This window comes from Geotrypetes seraphini, chromosome 4 (genome assembly GCF_902459505.1).
Source record: "Geotrypetes seraphini chromosome 4, aGeoSer1.1, whole genome shotgun sequence".
NCBI lineage: Eukaryota > Metazoa > Chordata > Amphibia > Gymnophiona > Dermophiidae > Geotrypetes > Geotrypetes seraphini.
In genome coordinates, this window is record NC_047087.1 from 227,285,456 (window position 1) to 227,309,662 (window position 24,207).

The 24,207-nt window shown below is 41.1% G+C and overlaps 1 protein-coding gene across 12 annotated transcripts in view; it reads right to left on the reverse strand.

Annotated features, from left to right (window-relative positions):
* The window catches only part of LRMDA (leucine rich melanocyte differentiation associated), a 1,649,176-nt gene that overhangs the window by 626,374 nt on the left and 998,595 nt on the right, over positions 1-24,207 (reverse strand). For all 12 annotated transcript variants that reach the window (XM_033942049.1, XM_033942047.1, XM_033942055.1 and 9 more), the window contains one exon: positions 17,577-17,703. In XM_033942049.1, coding sequence (XP_033797940.1) covers positions 17,577-17,703 — 127 coding nt within the window. The remainder of the gene's footprint in view (positions 1-17,576; positions 17,704-24,207) is intronic.

A 24,207-nucleotide genomic window follows, 5' to 3' on the forward strand; every position in this document is an offset into this window, starting at 1 on the left:
GGACCTAACTTGGACGCAAGTATTTAGGCAAATAAAACACTGGCATAAATATGGCGGGCGTAAAGTTAGGACAGCTAGCAATATATAACGTTGCTTAGGTGGCGTTAAGCATAATTCTATACAGTGCATCCAACTTTTGTAGAATCATGCTTAGCCCCACACTAGTTGGCACTAACCTTTTAGAGTCAGCCTCAAGTGAATAGTAAACATTTTTGTAATTAAAAACGTTCAATATATTCAGCTTCTTCAGGGAGAAACCTTAGACATAAAATTATCAAGTTTTTCCACAAATAATTGGAGCCAACTACGACACATGGAAAACTTTAAGATATGTTAATAATTTAACACCTCTTCCAATTCAAAAATCTACATGTCAAAATATCTGGCTCAACTCCAGGATCCAAATTGGCGGGTTTAAGATTGTCTGGAAGGATTGGATTAAAGTAGGTATAAGAACTTTAAAAGATGTTATATTTGAGGGTAAATTGCTGGACTTTTCACAGTTGCAAATAAAATTTGGCCTTGATAAAAAACAAAGTTATAAATGGTTGCAACTGAAGCAGGCCATTCAGGCAGAGTTCCCTGAATGGAAATCTCTCAATAATCATTTTAGCTTAGATTTCCTATGCTTTCAGGTAGATTTCTTGGGTCACCAAGCCGCGCAGTGGTATAAATTATTATCTGGCCTTGTAAAGAAGAAACCAAAGAGTGGACTTAGAGATATTTGGAGCATTGAAATTAAGCATCAAATTAATGCGTCTCAATGGCCACGTATTTGGTCCTGGAGGATGAGGTGTACAATCTGCATCTATGAGGCAAACATGTTTTTTCCTGTTGCATAGAGCACTCTGGACCCCTGTTCGTTTACAAAAATTGGACTGCTCTAGGTCTAATAGATGTTGGAATTGTCACTTGGAAGCTGGTACTTTAGATCATTTATTGTTTTATTGTCCGTTAATTAAAACTTTTTGGTTGTCAATTTGGGATCAAATAAATCAATTGCTTGAAAATTATGTAGCATTATCTCATGATACAATTTTGTTTGGCATACTGATGAGAGCTAAGCCTCAAATACCGGCTAATAATAATAAGCTTTTAATGATTTTAACTGGAGTTGCCATTCAACAAATAACATATAACTGGAAAGATTGTACAAGATTGAACTATCCATTTTGGTGGAACTCAGTATGTCATATATTTTAAATGGAGAGAGTGTTGGCAGTACAAAAAGACTATTATCATAAATTTAAGGATATGTGGGGGCCATTTATAAGTTATTATAAAGAATAATTTACACTTTTCCCAAGTTTTAATTTTTTATTGTGGTATGGGGGGTTTATTAACAATATATTCTAATGATAAGATATTATATTTATGTGGTATATCTATTTTGTTGGAAAAGTGATATAGGAAGGGGGGAGGGTTAAATTTTCTTGTTGGAAGATTGCTGATTTTCAAGTGATGCTGTATCTTACGTGTTTGTTATTTATTGTACACTTGTTGTAAATTATAAATGAATAAAGAATTAAAAAAATATATATCTATGCCCTTGAAAGTAGTTTTCAAGAATCTTTTTCAGTTTTCAAGAATTTTCAAAAAGTACAAGAGCTACTCAATGCAAATATAGTGACATATTTGAAAGACACGCTTAACTATCATGTCATTGTAACCCAAGTTCCAAATAAGCACTAAAAACCCTGAGCCATTATATATAGACCCCAATGCTGATAAAGAGCCAATCACTATTGAGAAATGTGGGCATAAGACTTTCCCTTAAAGCAATAATTGCACAGGGAGCCATATACTAAAAACCCTAATATGAGATGATGTAGAATTATAATTTCCAAATGATATCCCATTCAGGGCTCCTTTTACTAAGCTGCGATAGCATTATTAGTGCACGCAGCATTTTAGCATGCGATAAACCCACGCTACGCAGCTAGAACTAACGCCAGCTCAATGCTGGCATTAGCATCTAGTGCGCGTGGCATTTTAGTGCACGCTATTCCGTACGTTAATGCCCTAGCGCAGCTTAGTAAAAGGAACCCTCAGTCTCCTAGTGAGTCCCACTGGGCTGACAGTATTCCATGTTAAAATCCACTGTTGTTATTTCTTAAGCAAATATTTAGAGATATCACTACCCAGAGTCATCAATACTGTGCTCACCACCACAAACTATAAATCAAAAACTGATTAATGAATGAAGTTTGTAAAGGAAGTGCTCTTGTGGATAATTGTTTTTTTTCATGTGTCTGTATAATGGTATAATTAATTAAAGCAAGTCTTCTATATGTCTTATTCAGATTGCATTCTTTCTTCTTTTTGTGAACTAGAAAGATTTTTCATGTTCAGTGGCTGGAAATGGTGGCATTGAGTTTTAATCATCTTATAACTGGAATCACTGTACTGAGCACACATTTTTATGTTAATTCACTAAGAGGGCCATTTTTGATGACATCTAAGTCTGAGTTTGGACATTTTGAGAAGTGTGTCCAAAAATCGGGTAGAGAAAATGGCCATTTTCAAAGCTGCAAAATCTATCTTGTTTTTTTTCAAAAGTAACCATTCCTAGACATGTTCGCCCTTAGTGTGTCTCTTTTTTGACCATTTTTTTTTTTTTAGAACAAAACATCCAAATGCAAAACGCACAAGGGACCAGCATTTTTAGTAGACTGGCCACACAGACATGCCAGTGAGGCACCCTAATGGGCACTGTAGTGATCTTCAAATAAAGGGTTCCCGGTACACATCTTACTATAAGCCCCTTACATTGTATGGGGAGTTCTCCAAAACCCACCCAAAACCTACTGGACGTACCTGTCTACCACTCCATTAGCCTTTATGCCTGCAGCTGTCACCTATATATCAGTATAGAGGGGTTTTGGGGGCACATACTTTCTACCCAAGTGTACTAATTAGGATAAGATATGGGCTTGGGTCCCCTTCTCTGGGGTCCACTGCACTGACTACCAGCCTACTCAAGACACCTGCTTGCTGCTCTACTAGAACTGGCCATATCTACAATTGTCATACACAGAGATATAAACTGTTTCTTTCACATCTTTTGGGCGGTGGGAGGGGGTCAGTGACCACTAGGGGAATGTGGAGGAACCATGCCTTCATGCCTCCAGTGGTCATCTGATCAGTTTGGGCACCTTTTTGGCACTTAACCATTTTTAAAACAGGTGTAGCGTCAAACGTCTAAATGGTGCTCTGGACATTTTGTAAAATATTTGATAATCTCTGCAAAATGTCCAAGTTCTAAGCCCGCCTTAATCCCACCCAAAACATACCCTCATGATATTTAGACACTGCTGAGATATGACACAGAAAACTGTCTAGAAAGTAGGTTTCGAAAATTGTGATGTGGATATTTTGGCGATCCAAATGTCAACGTGCCAATTTATGAGATCTTTTGGACATTTTAATATTTTGAAAATGAGCTCCTAAATAGCATATTCAATATGAACATTTTTATACATTCACTTTTGGATCCTGCTCTTCCAGTAGAAAAATGCTATCATATTTCCAAAGTTTCTAATGGATGAAACATGCCACCTTCTTGTGCCTTTCTGTGTAGAGATTTTCTGCTATCAGAACTTTTCAGTCAGCTACAAGAGTAGGGACTGTTTCCAGCTCTTTTTTTTTTTTTTACAGAAACTACAGATTTCTGCTGCATCAGTTTTTGCTATGTTAGCTGCACACCATCTTGTCCGTCATCCACTGTCCTGCTCTGCAACTGTTATTCTCTCATCTTTAGGGGAATGTTGGTCAACAATGCAAATCAGGAGTTTCCGTGGATTCAGGGAAACAATAACCAGTTGTGAGAGTATTGGAATGTTGTTTCAGATCCCAGAGAAAAAAGATAAGTCAAGAGGTCCTACTAAAATATATCTAAGATGACTTAGAGGAAAATAATTCAGAGGTATTGCGTATGGATCCACAGAGGAGAAGAAATCTGAGATGATAACTTCAAAAAGAGATTTGTCTGTCTGTGAAGTACTACTATTACTACTTATCATTTCTATAGTGCTACTAGGCATACACAGCACTGTACATCAAAACATAGAAGAGAGAGTCCCAGCTCAAAAGAGCTTACAATCTAGTCAAGACAGTCAAACTGAACAAGAAGGTGCGTCAATAAACAGTGGTCAGGAGAGGAAATTACAGAAGGAATGATGACAGATATTGGTGCTTCGAAGGTAGGTTGGAATTTGGAATTGAAAGCATCTTCAAAGAAGCAGGCTTTCAGTCTGGATTTGAATACTGCCAGAATTGTACACAATATTCTAAAAGAGGTATCACAAGAGTCTTATACAGAGGCATCAATACCTCCTTTTTCCTACAGGCCATACCTCTCCCTATGCACCCTAGTGCCCTTCTAGCTTTCTTTGTCACCTTTTCAAACTGTATGGCTACCTTAAGATCATCATATATTATCACAATTAAGTCACACTCCTCTTTTATTCACATAAGTTTTTCACCCCTAAACTGTACCATTCCCTTGGATTTTTACAGACCAAATGCAAGACCTTGCATTTCTTAGCATTAAATTTTAGCTGCCAAATTTCAGGCCATTCTTCAAGCTTCACTAGGCCCTTCCTCATGTTTTTCACACCATCAGAGGTGTCTAATCTATTGCAGATTTTGGTATTATTCACAAACAGGCAAATCTTACCTGATAGCCCTTCAGCAATATCGTTTATCTAAATGTTAAAAAGAACAGGCAAAAGAACCGAACCTTGAGGCACATCACTGGTAACATTCCTTTCCTCAGAGCAATCTCCATTGATCACTACCCTCTGTCACCTTCCACTCAACCAGTTCTTGACCCAGTCCATCACTTTGGGGCCCATACCATTGGTACTCAGTTTATTTATTAGATGCATGTGTAGAACACTGTCAAAGGCTTTGCTAAAATCTAAAAATATCACATCTAGCACACTCCCTCTATCAAATTCTCTGGTCATCCAGTCAAAGAAATTGATCAGATTTGTCTGACAAGACTAAGCTCTAGTGAATCCATATTGCCTCAGGTCCTATATTCCCCTCTTCTACGAAACTGTGCTAGCAGTTTCTAGCTCAGGGAGCCATGCTGAATGGCCCAAGCTGTTCTTGACGCTCATAGAGTTCATATGAGCGTTGGGAACAGCGCGGGTCATTCAGCGAGGTTCTCTGCTAGCAGTTTCGTAGAAAAGGGGGTATGTCTTCATTACGTCCACTTTTGTGGACAGGGACAACATCCACCCTTCTCCAGTCTTCCAGTATCACTCCTGACTCTAGAGAAGCATTGAAAATGTCAGCCAGCAGAACTGCCAGAACTTCCCTAAGTTCCTTCATTATCCTTGGATGTACACCATCCGGCCCCATTACTTTATCCACATTTAGTTTAGCTAGCTCCTCACAAACACAATCATCTGAAAATCAATCAGGGTCTACCATACCTCCATCCCTATTTGTGTTTTTTTATCTAATCTAATCTAAATCTTGGATTTGTATACTGTGTCATCTCCCCAAAAGGAGATGGACTCAATTCACATAAAAATCAATAATCAAAGTAAAATTAGTTAGATTAGAAAGAAAATAACTTATTAATGAAGACCCTCATCCAATATCCTAGAGGGAAGATAACTAATTTTCCTTAGAACTGTTGAAATAACAGTGTTTTCATAGATTTATGGAAAATCTGGAAGGAGAGAAGAGTTCCAACACAAGAGGGAATCCCATTCCAAATGATTGTAAAGGTATATAAGAAAGACTGAGTAATATTACCAATAGATTTTATTCCTTTTAAAGATGGAAAGGACAATTCAAATTTCTGAGAGTTTCCTGAATCAGAAAATCTCTGAGTATTCAAAGATAAAGGAATCAAAGACGTAAATAGCCTGTGTATGATTTTTTAAACCATAGAAGCACATTTAAACTGTACTCTAACAAAGACAGGGAGCCAATGAAGATTTCTCAAAAGAGGAGACACATGATCAAATTTTCTCTTATCAAATATTAGCTTTGTTGCCGTATTTTTGATTAGATGTAATTGTTTTAGATTCCCCTTACTCAGACCCATATAAATTAAATTACAGTAATCTAATTGTGCTAGGATAATAGCTTGCACCAGTACCAAAAAAATGTTGCTTATATTAGATTAAAAATGTCTTGTCCCCCCATTTTATTGTCAACTATTTTTTTTTTCCATTTGCATTTTTGTTTTCCCGACTACTCGACTAGCCTCTTTTAACTTTTCCACATATTTTTGCCTGTCTTCCTCTTTCTGCAATCTTTTGTAGTTTATGATGTAGCATAATATGAAAATATAATTCTGCTTGGAGTTAAAGTATATCAATTTGATGGATTTAAAGTAAAAATGATTTCTTTTTTGTAATATCATGTTTATTAAGGCAAGCGGAACCACATAAAGGATACAAAACACCAGAACACATAGGCAGTATACTCTATACAGGCCATCCAAAAAACAACAAGCATGTTAAGCAATACAAAAGACGGTCCACAAGTGCCCATTTCTAAATAGAACAGGAGAGAGAAGAAACCGAAGAATCCCCAAATGATTCAACCACGCAAGCACATGCACACACACAACCACACAAACAACCCAAACACACCCACAAACACTCAAACCAGACAATCAAATAGCATACCATCCCTGGCTCATCGATACCAAACAGTGAGAGGCATCAAGACCATAAGCTAGAACCCTGGCATCTCAAAGCAATAGAGCAAAAAGTCAGGTAGGGGCAGGTGGAAGAACAGAGGAAATATCCAGAAAGCGTTCCCAGAGAGCACAATAAGACTTCCATAGAAACTGAGGTCTGGTAGAGTAGGAGTCCAGTTCAAATTGGGCTTGAAGCTGCATCCTGGCAAGCCAGAGGCCAAAGGAGGGGGCCTCCACAGCCGACCAGTATTGCAAAATAAGTTTTTTGCCCAACAGAATGGCATGAAAAACAAACTTCTGAGCAGAGAAGTCCAAACCCTGTTGAAATAGGTCCTGGACGTCCTCCAGCAGAAGAGCCACACAATTCCAATCAAATGAGCATTGGAGCACTGTCTCAAGGCAACGCTGTACAGGAGTCCAGAGTGATAACGCTGTGCAGTCAAAGAAAGGGTGGAGAAGAGGTCCCTGGATGTTGTTTACACCGAAGACAGGAGTTATCAGATCACAAGTTCATGTGCATACCACGTGTCCTGGTAATGTAAGCTCTATGGAGAAGTTTAAACTGTGTCTCCTGGAGAGATACTGCTTTGACAAAGGAGTAAATATTTTGAAAAAACAAGTGCAAATCATGGGTCGTAACAGACCTACCCAGGTCAGAGGACCATTCACGAGCAAGGGGTGCCAAGCATAATTCATCCTGATAGTCCCTGCTTTCAGCATACCAGCGAGATATAGTATTCATGGAAGTCGGGGTGTCTAAAAAAGCATTGTCAAGAGGCCCACATTCCCATCGACCTGCATGATGAGCAATCAGAGGAGTGAGATAGTGTTTAATCTGTAGATAGGTGTGAAAGTGGTGCATAGAGAGGCCCCATTGAGACTGCATTTGTCGAAAGGAGGGGACTAGCCCGCCCCCAGATCCAACACTGCCCCTAAAGTGGTGTCCCGCTCCCCCCTTCCCAGCAGTCCACAGAGATGGTGCATACCAGGAGAAAAATCAGGGTTGCGAAGAAGGGAGAGAGACTGGGCAGTCTGCTCTGTTTTGTTCACCACCACAACCAGGCCTTCTGAAAAGAAAAGAGAAAGGAGAAAGTAGGGGAAGCAGGACAAGGACCTCCCGCAGAGCGGCCGTGTAAAAAGGATGAAAAGGAAAGAGGAAGGCAACAATCTGCCAAAAGAGTCGCAGGAGAACAACGAGAGGCAGACTGTTCATGGATCCAATGTAACAAGGCTGCCACATTGTAAGCCCGCAGATCAGGGACATTCAGGCCACCCCGCAACTTGGCCTTGGTGAGCTTGGAAAAACTAATTCTAGCTGCCTTATTATTCCAAATAAAAGACCGTACAATAGAAAGGTAAGAGCGCTCATCAGATTTAGAAATCCAAACGGGTATAGTTTGGAGGGGATACAACAATTTGGGAAAAAGCACCATTTTGACCAGTGCTACCCGTCCCAAAAGGGACAACGGTAAAGATCGCCACCGGTTGCAGAGAATTTTTATTTTAAAAAGATCAGTAGTGATGTTTGCCGCATATAAACGCATGGGATCACAATGTAACATAATACTTAGGTATTTAAGTTTTCCAGGGGCCACTCCAACACCCAGGGTCTCTGTCCAGCGAGGCACACCCGAGGACCCCAACAGAAGAGCCTCTGTTTTATCAAAGTTAATTTTGAGACTCGAAAACCTGCCATAGGACTGGATGATAGACATGAGGCGGGGCATATGGATGTCAGCGTGATTAACATAGAGAAGCATATCATCAGCAAAGAGGCTAATACGGAACTCGTGGGTCCCCACCCGTAGACCTTCCAAACAAGGATCTTGACGGATACTCTGCGCCAGAGGCTCAAGGGAGAGCAGAAGCAGTAAGGGGGAGAGAGGGTATCCCTGGCGGGTACCCCACCCCAAGGGGAAGGGAGCAGATAAGTCCCCATTAATCAAGAGCTGGGAAGAGGGACGACAGCAGAGGGCCGCCACTCAGCGCACAAAGTCTCCAGAAAAACCAAACCGCCCCAAGACCCAAAAAAGATGGTCCCATGATATCATGTCAAAAGCTTTCTCGACATCGAGATTGGTAATAAGAGCCCAATCCGCCACCACATGAGGAGACTGCAGAACCGCCAAGACCTTCAAAAGGTTCATGGAGGCATGGCGGCCAGGGACAAAGCCGACCTGATCCGCATGAGTCAGAGCTGGTAAGAAGGCATTAAGACGGGCCGCTAGAATGCTTCCCAAAATCTTGATATCCTAATTAAGGAGAGAAATTGGTCTATATGACCCGAGTTGGTCTTGGGGGCGACCAGGTTTAGGAAGAAGAATGATGTGAGTCTTATTGTGAGTGTCCCCAGGAGGAAGTTCAGATAACAAACCCGTGTAGTAGGATTGCAAGGCTGGCAACGTGGCAGGGGGCAGCGGCTTATAGAATTCCGGGCCCATTCCATCAGGATAAGTTTACCAATGGCTGCCTGAAGCTCCTGCCCAGTAACAGGGAAATTTAAGATCCGCCCCTGTTCCTTCGAAAGGGAGAGCAAATGTAGGCCCTCGAAAAAGGTGTCACGAGCTTGAGAGTCATCCGGAGAAGCCGTGTAAAGGTCCTGGTAAAAGCGGACAAATTGGGCTTTGATATCAGCAGGACCAGTGTGGAGTTTGCTCGTCTGATCCTTGACACCAGTGATGACATGTTTATCCTTGGGCGGGCGAACAAGGTTAGCCAGCATGTGTCCCGTCTTGTTCCCCCATGCATGATGTTTATGTTTATAAAAAATAAATACTCCGCTGTGCTCTGGCATCTAAAAGGTGGTTAATCCGGGCTTTCAGCTGTTTCAAAGAAGTCCGGAGCGATGGAGTAAGCTGGGAGATGTGTACCCTGCGGAGAGTCTGCAATTCCCTGGTAAGAGCTAAAAGTTCTACCTCCCGCCGTTTCTTCAGGGCAGAGGAATAAGCCAAAATGTGACCTCGCATGACAGACTTGGCGGCCTCCCAGTAGACAACCGGACCCACATCCAACACTGAATTAGTGTGAAGAAAATCCTCCCATTTTTTGGAAATGTAGGAATGAAAAGCTTTATCTGTGTATAATTGTGGAGGCATGCGCCAAACATGGCCACCAGGAGACCGCAAAAACTGAAGAGTAGTGCTGAGAAGAGAGTGATCAGATAAGATCGGGGCAAGCATAGTCGCCGAGGCAAACTTGGGGAACCAGAGCTCAGAAACAAGGAAGTAGTCAAGGCGGGAGAAAGACGTGTGAGGATGGGAGTAGAAAGAGAAATCTAGCTCTTCAGGATGGAGAGTTCTCCATACATCCAACAAGCCCAATTCCTGCATGAGGTAGTTCACACCCCTGGTAAAATGACCCCTGGGGGCATCCATAGCAGGTTGACAATCCAAGGTTGGATTAGCAGGCAAGTTAAAATCTCTTCCGAGCACCAGCAAGCCAGAGGTATATGGAACCAAGAGACCGACAAGGTTGGAAAAGAATACTTGAGAATATGTGTTAGTTGCATAGATGTTACACAAAACAATGGACTGCCCCCAGAGTTCACCCACAAGTATAATGTATCTCCCATCAGGATCCGCTATTTGCTGAAGAATGGTAAAGGGAGTATTTTTGTGGATGAGAATAGCTACTCCCCTTTGTCTGGTGTTATAGGAAGCAAATTCAATTTGTCCCACCCAATCTACTCTGGCTCGGCCCAAAATTCGAACACCTGCCCACACTTTTCACACTACCCACAGGCGATACACTACAGCTCGAGTTCTCATGCAAGGTCCTTGGTATCACTATCGATTCCTCTCTCTCCCTCAATGACCATCTCAACTCCTTGGCAAAATCATGCTTTTTCAGCCTTCACATGCTGAGGAAAGCTAGATCCTACTTCAGCCAACAACACTTTGCCATCCTTGTCCAATCCATCATCCTCTCCAAACTAGATTACTGCAACGCATCTACTTAAATCTATCAAAAAAAAGTATTCTAAGACTCCAGCTAATCCAGAATACTGCAGCCAAACTGATCTTCTCAAAACGCAAGTCTGACCATGCCTCCCCACTCCTTGCCAAACTTCATTGGCTCCCAATAATCTCCAGAATCCATTTCAAATGTTCCTGCCTGGCTTTCAAGATTATTCACGGAATCCTGCCTCCTCTTATCCCACTGTCTTTCAACTCCTCCAGTCCCGACTCCTCCAGAACTGCACAAAGGCTTAAACTAGCCTTCCCCTCTCCACGCGGCATCCACTATTCAGGCAAACTGGGAAAATCCCTTCTCTTCAAAATCACAGGTCTTTGGAACAACCTCACCACCCCGCTGCGGATCCTGAGCTCCCTTTATTTATTCCGCAAACAACTGAAAACCTGGCTTTTCAGCAAATTGTAGCTCTATCCTTCCTCCCTTTCTCTCCCCTTCTACACATAAGTTCATGTAATCCTTTTTCTTCTTCTCTATCCACTATTTTAAGTTCTTGTAAACCGTGTCAAGCTCCATTCTCATGGAGATGATGCGGTATATAAATTTAAGATTTAGATTAGATTAGATTAGATTCAATTTAAGATGTTCCTCATTGTTAAAATGCATTTCCTGGAGGAAAGCAATATCTGTACGTTCCCGCTTGAGATATGCAAGGAGTTTAGCACGTTTGATGGGAGAGTGAATCCCATCTACATTAAGGGATTTTACATTCACAGAAGACATATCAATACAACGATGGTAGAAAGTATTGCAGCAGAGCATATACATACAACGTAGCGAAGTGGGGGCGTCCCAGCCAAATCCCCCCTCTGAGAATTGAGAGATGTTCTGGTGGAACTGTTGGCAGTGCTCTTCAATCTCTCACTAAGTACGGGGAAAGTTCCGTTGGACTGGAAAACAGCCAACGTCGTTCCTCTACATAAAAAGGGTTGCAAGGCTGAGGCTGCGAACCTCAGCCTCACCTCAATAGTGAGGCCGGTAAGCCTCACCTCAATAGTGTGCAAACTCATGGAAACACTAATTAAATATAAATTAGATACGATCCTGAACAAGGGAAATCTCCTGGATTCCAGCCAACATGGATTCACCAAGGGTAGGTCATGCCAGTCCAATCTAATCAGCTTCTTTGACTGGGTAACAAGAAGACTGGACTCAAGAGAGTCCTTGGACGTCGTGTACCTGGACTTCAGCAAAGCGTTTGACAGCGTCCCACACCGCAGGCTGCTGAACAAGATGAAATCGATGGGATTAGGAGAGACTCTAACTGCATGGGTGAATTCAGTGGGTGGTGGTTAACGGTACCTTCTCTAAAATGTCGGAGGTGACTAGCGGAGTGCCACAGGGTTCAGTCCTGGGCCCACTCCTCTTCAACATATTCATTGGGGATCTGACTCAAGGGCTTCAAGGCAAGGTAACCTTATTCGCTGATGACACCAAACTATGCAATATAGTAAACGGCTATAATCTACAGGATGCTATGGAGCAAGACCTGCGTACTTTAGAAAGATGGTCCTTGATCTGGCAGCTGGGCTTCAACGCCAAGAAATGTAAGGTCATGCATCTCAGTAACGGAAATCCTTGCAGAACCTACACCCTGAATGGAGAAACTTTAACCAGGACTACGGAAGAACGAGACTTAGGAGTAATCATCAGTGCTGACATGAAAGCAGCCACTCAAGTGGAGAAGGCTTCATCTAAAGCACGGCAGATGATAGGTTGTATCAAGAGAAGCTTCGTCAACAGGAAACCTGAAGTCATGATGCAATTGTACAGAGCCATGGTGAGACCTCATCTGGAATACTGTGTGCAATTCTGGAGGCCACATTACCGTAAGGATGTGCTCAGAATTGAATCGGTTCAGCGGATGGCCACCAGGTTGGTCTTGGGGCTAAAGGGTCTCCCGTACGAAGAAAGACTGAGCAAATTGCAGCTCTACACTCTCAAAGAGCGTAGGGAGAGGGGAGACATGATTGAGACATTTAAGTACATCACGGGACGGGTCGAGGTGGAAGATGATATCTTTCTTCTCAAGGGACCCTCGACCACAAGAGGACATCCGCTCAAACTCAAGGGAGGGAAGTTTTGTGGAGACGCCAGGAAGTACTTCTTCACGGAGAGAGTGATTGAGCATTGGAACAAGCTTCCAGTACAGGTGGTCGAGGCACGCAGCATCCCAGACTTCAAGAACAAATGGGATACCTATGTGGGATCCCTACGAGGTCATGCCAAGGGATAGGGTCACTAGGACTTGAATGAGCGGGTCAGTAGAGTGACAGTATAATTACAATTGTACTTTAGGGGGTCAGTAGACTTAAGAGGGTGGGTAAATGGTGTGGGCAAACTTGATGGGCAATAGCCCTTATCTGCCGTCATCTTTCTATGTTTCTATGTTTCTAACCCTTCATTACATCTTATTCCTCATGTCATTTCTCCCTCCCTTTTACCTTACCTATTCCCATTCCTTTGCTGTGACCCCTCAACTCTTTTGCTCCAAGTTCCCAATAAACCTTTTTCATCCATCCCTCAACCTTCATCATCTCTTTACCCCATACTACCAGTCTGTACCTCGTCTTTCATGCTTTCTTTTTTTTCTATAGCCCTCAATACTCAAAAAATTACAAGTATAGTATTGGTACTCGTCCCAGATCCAGTGACAAGAGCAACACTTAAGCACAGGAATTGTGCTAGCACATGTACCCAGGTCCTTCCATTTCTTGGCTTTGGTATGAGAAACAAAGCCAGTAACACATATTAGCTCAGTCCCCATATTCACGTCTTCCTGCTGCCACCAGCACTGACCATAAGACTAGTTTTAATGCCACATTTGTGAAAAGCAGGATTGAAAAGAAAGGGTTTGAAGTAGTAATGCATGCAATTTGTTCAAAATAGAGGAGGAGGCAGTAAGACACATCCCCTGGCACATTCCTCTCCTGCCTCCTTCCACACTATCAGCTCTGATACCAGAGCTATTAAGTCAGCACCTGAAGAGCTGAAATTGATGATTTGATTTAGAATTTAATTATATTGACAGTGCAGTGTGGGAAAGCTCACACTGATTCTATCCATGCTGTACTATTTCTGTGAATATATGAAGAACTATAATTTACAGTATTCTGACGACTCAAAAATAGTAGAAACATGTTTCTTTTCAGCTGCTGCCCTATCTGGCAGTATATAATATAATAAATCTTTCAGAAAGTGATTGATTCTTCTCTGGGATTTTGCCCTTATGTGATAAAAGGGGTAAGATTTGATATGAGCCAGTTGGACTGAACTATCTCCTTTGATGATGATCTTCAGAGATCTGGTTTACTGTGGCATTTACTCATCTTTATCATTTGACTTAAGAGTGAGATGGAGCAACAATTGTGTTGTGTGACAAATCAGATTCCATGTCATGAATGTCATGCATTCTTCAGACAAGAAAATAGTTCCACTAGGAAGCACTATCCCTTGGTGCAGTGGATTTGCCAATCCTTCAGCTGACTTGACAACTTGCACAGAAGAGGCCTGGCAGCTGCTCATGCAGCTGTTCTCTCTTCCTTAACATCATGGACTTTGTACAGCAATCACACTTGCTGTGTCTTTCTTCTTATAAAAAGAATATGAGGAAGATAGTTTTCAAAAATCATTTACTTGGGATCAAGGTTAGGAAGAGGATTTCTGAAAATGTGTATCATTTAAATTATATGTGGTGTTTTAGCAATTTTCAAAGTGAAAGCATGCAGATACTTTCACTAGGACCACTGCTGCAGAACTAGCTGGTAAAAGACATTTCAAAATAAAAACATGTAGGCAGTATGAAAATTCCCCTTTTAGAGTCCTTGAACCACAGCAAACCCACAACATGATCACCACCACAGTGCCAACATAAATGAATAGTATTTCCCTTTTCTCATTTTTGAAGGACAAAATGCATTTTGATCACGAGTTGCTGCAAACTTGGGGTATTTCTGTTGATAAGTGAAATGTATTTCTTTCCATGTGCTGTGACACTCTTCAATCAACTATTCTCAAGTAATTATGAACCTTGGGTCAAGCTATCATCAAGACAATGCTGTGGCATTTTATCAAGGTTTTACAAACATCACTATCTTATAGCTCCACTTATAGAAGTTTACAGAAAACACAGGGAAACAGTAGCTCTTTAGATAGCAGAAGAGAGTGGATGTGAATTTGGCCAGTAGAGAGTTGAACCCTAATATCTGAAATAAAAGAGGCAGAATGAAGAGTCTTAGACCATTTGGTCTGTGTTAATATTCATATCCAATTATCATACTACCTTGGGCAGCATAATGCATGATTAGCCCCTCAAAAACACCAAATATTTGCAAGTAACCTGTGGGCTAACTGCAGCTGATTAACAAAGTATGGGGCAAATACTTTCTTATAAATCAGTGCTCTCCAATCTTTTCTGTGGCTGTGACCCCATGATAGTGGCCAATTAAAATTGTTGGACCCCCCTGGGAGAGATGGCATAATGATGCACCCATGGAGATTTCACCCAGGTCGTGACCCCAAATGTGGAATTTGTGACCCAATTAGGGTCCTGATCCACAGTTTGGGAAGCAGTTAGCTAGAAGGAACTCATAGATTTTGGAAGAAAACTGCAACTTTTAAAAGGTACAAGTGGGAAAATCATAATGTAAAATAAAATAAAAATCAATGGGGTCAAATTTTAAAAGGTTTAATCTGTTTAATATCTGATGTTAAAACAGATAAATTCTTAAATGCTCCCAAATCCCTTATCTGTTCAAAACAAGGAGTCATCAGAGGTGTGACAGAGCTGATTTTATTCTTTAGTTGGATGAAGGCAGTTTTTAGGGACTATCTGGAGATGCCAGCTGCAGATTTAGAGGCTTATGAGGGGGTGCGGAAAACCCAACCAACTTCCTAAATTCTGAGCCTTATTTTGCCACTCACTGTAGCTGAAAAGAGTGTTATTTGCAGAAAGCTAATTTGCAGAATTGTAATGCTATGTTTTTATATTGTTTCAGATCATTGATGTCAACAAAAAAGTATGAAATTTTCAAGTGTGGAATTCCGAAACATAATGAAGTTCCCATTCTTGCAGAAGAAAACACCAAATGAAATCCATAAATCTATGATGCAAACATATGATGCTAGTAGTTTTAGCGCACATAACGTTGCCGCACCACCATTGAACTGGCGTTAGTTCTAGCTGCGTAGCACAAGGTTAGCGTGTGGTAATATTCTGCATGCGCAAAAGCCGCTACCGCAGCTTAATTAAAGGAGCCCTGAATGACAAATGTTCATCATACTCCACAGTGAAGAAGTGGTGTGCAAACATTCAGTGCGGAGTTTTCGAGACCAAGATGCAGCGAGGTCTGGGAGGCCTCAACCAGTGTCAGCTCCTGAAATTGTTGATCATGTCCATGACCTGATTTGGGCAGATTAGCGAATATCAGCTAAAAACAATTGCTGAGACACTACAGACATCCAGGGAACATATTGGGTGTATAATCCACAAGCAGTTGGGTATGCAGAAGCTGTCAACTAAGTGGGTGCCCATATGTTTGAATGCTGATGAAAAACGACATCGAGTTGATTTTGCAGCATTTTTCAATCTTTTGGAACAACTAGTTACAGCTGATGAAATGTGGTTACATCACTATGATCAATGGTAGCACTCAGGTTCTCCAAGGCCAAGGAAATTCAAGGCCCAAAAGTCAGCAGGAAAGGTCATGGCCACAGTGTTTTGGGATTAGGAAGGTGTTGTAATGACTACCTTCCAAGGGGCCAAACAGTTAATGCAGAATTTTACTGTAAATTGCTGTGCTGATTAAAGGAGGCATTGAAAGAAAAGAGGAGAGGGAAGCTATAAAAAGGAGTTCTCTTTTTGTAAAACAATGCACCTTCTCACAAGGCTGGTAAAAAGATGGCTGTTTTGACGCACTTGGCGTTTCAGCACATAGACCATCTACTCTACTCATCAGACCTTACTACATCTGACTACTTTCTGTTTCTAAACCTTAAAATAGTTTGAAATGGTACAATTTTTGAGTGATTCGGAGCTGATTGCTGCAGCAGAGCAGCATTTCAGTGACCAGATATCAGAGTATTTTTTGTTGAACTTAGGGTTGAATATATGGAATAACTTGTAAGTTTAATGGCTCTATGTCATTCCTTTCTTGGTTGGGCTGACAACTTTTCAGCATCCCCTTGTAACTAGCCAGAGAAAATTCCCCTTATTTTTTAACTGGCTATATTCAGCAGCACTGAATATTCAGATAACGTTAACCACACAAGTTATTTGGTTGGTTGGATGTCAGTGAACATCACCCTCAGTGTTATCATTATCTTTTCAAAGAGAGAAGAAAAGAAAATTATTATTGCCATTAAAGCAAACTTTGATATCTTAAGAATGTCTTAACAGATATATTCAGATAGCTTCTTCAATTATTTAAAATATTAAATTTCACAACCATATCAACATGCAGGCTTCCAGAAGGTAAAATAGCTTTTATAATTCTGCCAATGAATCAAAAGCAGGATTCAGAAAACTCAGAACTCACTATAAATGTGGATCACAATTTTGTGTGTAGTTTTCTCTGACACTTTATTTCATGCTCTCTTCCACTAGAGGGCAGCCTGCTACAGAACCCTAGCTAGACACTGTAAGTTACTGCTCTTTAGCAGCTCTGGTATCATTTTCCCTCTTATATTTTATCTTAAAAAAAAAAAAAAAAAAGAATCCTTTGGATCTCATAACTTAGGCCCAACGCTAAAATAGCGTAACGGAAGTGTATAATGCTGTATTTCAGATATAAATGACCTATAATAAATTACTCTGAAGCATGCCAGCTGCTAAATAGAAAAAGCTTTGTCTGCCCATACACTATATTTCATATACTTTAATTCAGCTGTTATGCAAACCTCATTTGATGTTCTGTCGGTATTTCTGAAAGGATATTTGGTTCTTATTCAGGGTTAAGGTATGGAGGTGGGGTAGCTTTGGCAACAAGAGGTCATTTCCGAGAAGATTGTTGTCCAAGATCAACTCTTCCAGGCTGCTGAATTCTTTCAGTCCTTCCAGTGACCTGCAATGACAAAGGCAACAGGAAAAATGATACTGCAGTAAATCAAGAAGGCCATTATGAACCGAAATAAATATTTCAACCTTCCCTTTCAGGACTGGGAACGGTTTTGGTTTGGGCCTGTCAAGAGAGTGAATGACAAGAATTAGTGGCAGGGGGAGTGCTGGCATGGCATTGCATCCTTCACACACTGGCAGAATGAAGGATGAGGGTCAGTTAGTGAGTAGCCAGGATCCAAAACAAAGGGCTTCAGATATGGGGCCTGCAGGATGAATTTGTCAATGTCTTATGCCTTCAGGCACCCTGCCTCGCCTGACCCTAACCTCAATTCCCAAGATAAATAACTCTGTCACAGTTCACCTTCATTCCCTGGACACAAATTTAAGCTGTCATCCATCATTTCTGCCAAGAAATATCATATACTTCTAGCAATAATAAATATAACTACAAGAAGCATTTCTTAGCAGTTTTTCAACATGTAACAATGAGTAATAAGTTTTCATCTGTTTTATGATTTGATTTTCTAAAATTATTTTCTGCAAATTCTAGTTCATTTTCTATCAGCACCATGAATCTCCTAATATATCCCTGTTATCTTCTTTCGTGTTCATAGGCCAAGCAATAAAGTGATCTTCTCTGCTCATGAAGGAAAAATACTGCTCCCTATGGTAGTATCTAGTGTTGATATTGGGTCAGTCAGTAGGTATTGACATAACAGTAAAATGTGTTGCTCCCTCAGCCCACTCCCCAAAGCCCTTATATACTCAGTATAGTCTGTCAGCCTGACTCCAAGTATAATCTGGACCAAAAGGTAGGAATGGGTGTCTGAACTATTTCAGAAAGCAATATTCATGGATCATAGAGCCATCCATGTTTAACTTGCTTGTCCCTTAGCTGCTAAGACCAGCATAAAATGTAAAGTATTTGCAGAATTAACCAAACTAAAGAACTGTATGCTATATTATGATTTCAATAATAATAAACCTTTCATATCTCTTCCTATTGTCAAGTCAAACAAGATCAGCAGAAGATTAAGAAGAAATTTATATAGTGGTACACTATGAATGCCGAGGTATGATTGTTTATGGTATTCAGGGGAATTTAGTAACTGTTTAAGGATATTAGAAAAGTCACATATGAAATTAGAGCAATTGTGTCACTACAACGTAGCACTTGATTAATCAGGAAAGATGGTGTGGTATATATAATGAGTGTACACCCATACTTTATATCTGCATACATATTCAGAGCTCATTCACCTATGAGATACCTAGGGATATGATGAAATTGTGCACAAGACAGCTGACCTAATATTCTAACTCAAGGGAATATCCATAGTTTATCTCCCAGATAAGTAAAAGGTTATAATAAATATGGTCTATGCTATTTATCTTTTGTTGACATTTATAGTGGTCATGTTTATCCTTCTACAGACTTGATTAAAAGATGTCATATTACAAGAAAAAAAGCAAACAAAGTAAAAAAAAAAAAATGTACAGATATTAGAAATTTGAAATAACATTTTAAAATTAGTTTGATTCCTACCCAGTTCTTCAGTAACTGCCATGAAAATTTTCTTTTTTGATCCAATGGAACCAGGATTGAAATCTGCTTCCATAGATCTTCATTCACAGCTGGGGAATTTTCCCCCTATGTTATATCGCTCTCCCCCAGATACACCAAACCTGATCTCGGCAGTGACAATCCTCAGCAGTAGGCAATACAGTGGGGCTCTTTTCAGAACCTTGCAATCATGGACCCTGAATCCAATCACTAGGTGTCACCCTTGAGCAACGTCTAAGAATTCCTTTACAGGGGCTGTGCAAGTCACCTCCATAGGATTCCCAGCTGCAGCCAATGTGGGCATCAGAAGGCCTGACGCAGAGACAGAGCACTGATTTTCTGCATGATTTTACCTTCTAAGCCATCTGGCCAGCCCAATTGTAATGCTTTTCATAAATTCAGCATATGTTTCTTATAATTTCTGTACTAGTACTCATTTCATATGTTTATAAGACATTTCGTTAAGAATACTGCCCAGTGCTGATTTTAGTCATGCCGAGGCTCAGGATGGAAGTCTCCCCAAAACCTGCCAGCAGGCTGTGCAGCTTCCAGCAAGCTCGAAGGCTCCCTGAAATGTGGGGAGGGGGGGTCTACCCCAAAATCAACACACACATTTATCTGTTTATATTACTTGTCTAATATGGGTTTATAGATTCATGCTTTCTAATTCAGAACATGACGCAACAAAATATAATTTATATTTTAAAATAATAAAATTATTTGAACTTAAAAAAAAAAAAAGAACATGACGCAACAATATAAACCAAAATATAAACGCAACAATATAAACCACAATTATAGATAAGGATGTATTTGGATATTACATATCTTAAAATAAAAGTTCAGAAAAAAATGCCTCTAAAAGTTATATTTACTAATAATTATATTTACAGAATAATTAGCTAGCTGTTTAATGGACTTTAATGCACATTCCAGTAGTAATGGATGTTAAAATGCTAAGGCACTAAAATCCACGGTAAACCTCAAATGTAAGATTTTATGTAAATAATAGGAGGGGTAGAGAAAAGAACAGCCAAAACAGGAATGGTTTCCTCCAGTGTTGAAACTCCAAGAAAAATCATACATCCAATTCAGAGTGAGGTAGCATACGTTAACCTGTGTTACTGTCGGGCTCAGTTCTAGCCAAACCCCTATTTGGGGCCCCACTACAGCCTGAATGTTTCACTGTTAATGGTAAAATATTGCCACAGATTAGAAACAATTTCCACTCTATAGGCCTTTCTGTTCAGTTAAAACATATCCTTCTCTAGAGAGCTAAGAAGCAGTTCCATCCTGCAGTTATTTTAATTTTGTTTAATTTGAAAGGACAGAGTTAAATCTCTTTAATATACAAATAGATAATAAGGGATTGCAAGCCTGGTTTTTCATGCCAGGCTCCTTCTTGCCAGTACAAATTCTGAATAGGTCACCCCTCCGCCAGCTCCTGAAAGCCTTATGGGAGACTAATAGGGCCTTAGAGAATAAACACTGCCTTAGCTCTGGTCAGTGTCAGCATCAAAAAACATACATTGTTCTTGAGCTATGTTATGCAAATATAATACCCTTATCATGAGAATCAGCAAATCGCTGGCAACTGGCAGGGAGAAGAAAGCACACATCCACAAACCGCTGCAGGGAAAGGCATAAAGCAAAATGACAAGCCGTGAAGCAGGACAAAGACAGTGAAGCACTAGAGGGAGTTGACTATTGAAACTGCCTTTCCATCCAAAGCTCAGGCAGAGCACAGCAATACCAGGCTTCACAGATGAGCAGGGAAAATTGTGCGTAAATCCCCTTACACCTGTCTGGTTTTGATCATTTTTGCCATGTAATGTTATTAGCCGCTCAGTTAAAAGAGCGCTGTGTTACACTAGGGGCTGCTTATTAATTGTTGTTTTCATGTCATAGGCACAGTGTGCACATGGTGATTTAATCAGCTAAATTCACAGCTAGGAGAAAAGGAGGAGGGTAGAAAACACTGAACAGCAAAGAGAGGATAAAGCATTAGCAGAAATTTAGGACTTCTTATGGCATTTTTTTTTTTATTAGTAGAAATTAATATATTCTATCAGTTCTATAGCAGACATTGTTTGACAACATTTTAGAAAGAAATGTTTATCCTGTCACCTAGAGAAATGCAAAAAATAATAATAATAATAATAATAATCTTATCATAATGGAAAATTTTAAGAGAATATCAAGGTGAAATGTGTATTTAATTTTGTGGTCTGTTAGGTGAAATATGTAATCATATTATACAATATTCCTTTGTTTGAAATGTGCTCTTCTGTAAGTAATGGTTAATGAAGAACAGGCAAGAACACCCCTGAAAGAAAATGATGAGGGAAAGGCCATTGCAACTGAGACTATACAGAAAAGTGAAGCAAGAGATGGGCCACATGTTGCACATCTCAGCGATCCTGAAGCAGACTTCATTAATAAATATTCTGTTAATAATAGCCCAGGAAACACCAGGAGGCTGGCATTCTGCAACATAGACACAGGTAAATTAGAAATATATGACTTGGATTTTAAAGATATTTTCAGCAGCACTGCACATATACTTGCCAAAACTCCATCCATATCTTGGCTTTAAACTGAGAAGAAGGGGAAAGCCGATAGTCGACCTGACCTCGACACATCGGACATCAGTACCTGACAAAGGTACTGAACTGGGACAGTGTATAAGAGGACTCGGGACTGAGGGTGTATGGGTTGAAAAAGGACCTAAAGACGCATTGCAGGGATCGAGGGCACAAATGGACCAGGTAAGCGGCAACAACACAGAACAACAGGAAACAGAGGGGCAAAGTCATTGTGAAAAAGAGCCCAGAATTGAGTGGGAATTAGGAGAGCAGGAGGCGCAGGGGAAACAGGCAGAGGACGTCACACACACACAACAGGAGGAGGAGGAAGCTCAGGGGCTGGTAAACCATGAGGGAAACTACAGGAATACCAAAGCACAAGGGAACCAAAGAGAGAGGACAAAAAACTGGGTCTTAAACTGCCTATACACAAATGCTAGGAGCCTGAGGGCCAAAATGGGAGAACTGGAAATCACAGCCAGCAATAAGGACCTAGACATAATTGGAGTCACAGAAACGTGGTGGACTGAGGACAATCAATGGGATGTGGCCATACCAGGGTACAAGCTATACAGGAGAGACAGGATACATAAAAAGGGTGGAGGAATAGCGCTGTACATAAAAGACTCCATACCATCAGTCAGGACGGAAACAACAGTACGGGCGGATGGACTGGAATCACTATGGGTTAAGCTACAGGGAGGAGCAGGAGCAGACATTAAACTGGGTCTGTACTACCGCCCACCTGGACAACCAGAAGAAATCGACCAGGAGATGGAGGCTGAACTGAAGCAGGTATGCAGAAGCGGAAATGTGGTGGTGATGGGGGACTTCAACCATCCTGGGATAGACTGGAGTATTGGGCACTCAAACTGCGCAAGAGAAACAAAATTCATAGAAGTCACGAGGGACTGTTTCATGGAGCAGCTGGTCACGGAACCAACAAGGGGAGATGCCACTCTCGACCTAATCTTCAACGGACCAGGGGGGACAGCAAAGGAGGTGGCGGTATTACCCCCACTAGGTAACAGCGATCACAACATGATCCAGTGCAGGCTTGAAATTGGATCATCAAAGGGGAAAAGAACCACAACGACGGCACTCAACTTCAAAAAAGGAAATTATGATGCCATGAGAAAAATGGTGGGAAAGAAGCTCAAAGGCAACATAGGGAAGACGGAATCCGTAGAAAAAGCCTGGACCTTATTCAAGGAGACTGTGCACGAAGCACAAAGCATATGCATCCCCAAGTTCAGAAAAGGGTGCAAAAAAAATAGAACAAAAAACCCCGTGTGGATAACAAGTGCAGTGAAGAAGGCGATAAGCGACAAGAAAGCATCGTTCAAAAAATGGAAAAAAGACCAAACAGAGGAGAACCAAAAAGGACACAAAGAACACCAGAAAGAGTGTCACCGAGTGGTTAAAAAAGCAAAAAGAGAATACGAAGAGAGACTGGCAAAGGAAGCAACAAACTTCAAGTCGTTCTTCAGATACGTCAAGGGGAAGCAACCGGCGAGAGAAGAATTGGGACCATTGGACGATGGAGATAGAAAGGGAGTTGTAAAAGAAGAGAAAGAGATAGCTGACAGGTTAAATGAGTTCTTCACGTCAGTCTTCACGATGGAGAATATAACCACCATTCCAGAACCCGAGGAGATCGTAATAGGAGACAAAGACGATAAGCTGGTCGATTTAGAGGTAAGCCAAGAGGATGTACTCAAGCAGATTGACAGACTAAAGAGCGACAAATCGCCGGGTCCGGATGGCATTCACCCAAGGGTACTCAAGGAACTAAAAGACGTAATAGCGGAGCCACTTCGACAGATATGCAACCTATCCTTAAAAACCGGAGAGATCCCGGAGGATTGGAAAATAGCAAATGTCACGCCCATCTTCAAGAAGGGCGCAAGGGGAGACCCGGGAAACTACAGGCCGGTGAGCCTGACCTCAGTCCCGGGAAAGATGATGGAGGCACTGATTAAAGACAGCATCTGTGAACACATCGAAAAAAATGGGCAGCTAAAACCGAGTCAACATGGCTTCTGTAAGGGTAGGTCATGCCTCACAAACTTATTGTACTTCTTTGAGGGAGTGAACAGCCAGGTGGATAAAGGGGAATCTATAGACATCATTTACCTTGACTTCCAAAAAGCCTTCGACAAGGTGCCACACGAGAGACTGCTTAAAAAGATATGGAACCACGGGGTACAAGGGGAGGTCCACCGATGGATCAAAAACTGGCTGGCAAACAGGAAGCAGAGGGTTGGCGTAAAGGGACACTACTCAGACTGGAAAGGGGTCACGAGCGGAGTCCCGCAAGGGTCGGTGCTGGGACCGCTCTTGTTCAATATCTACATAA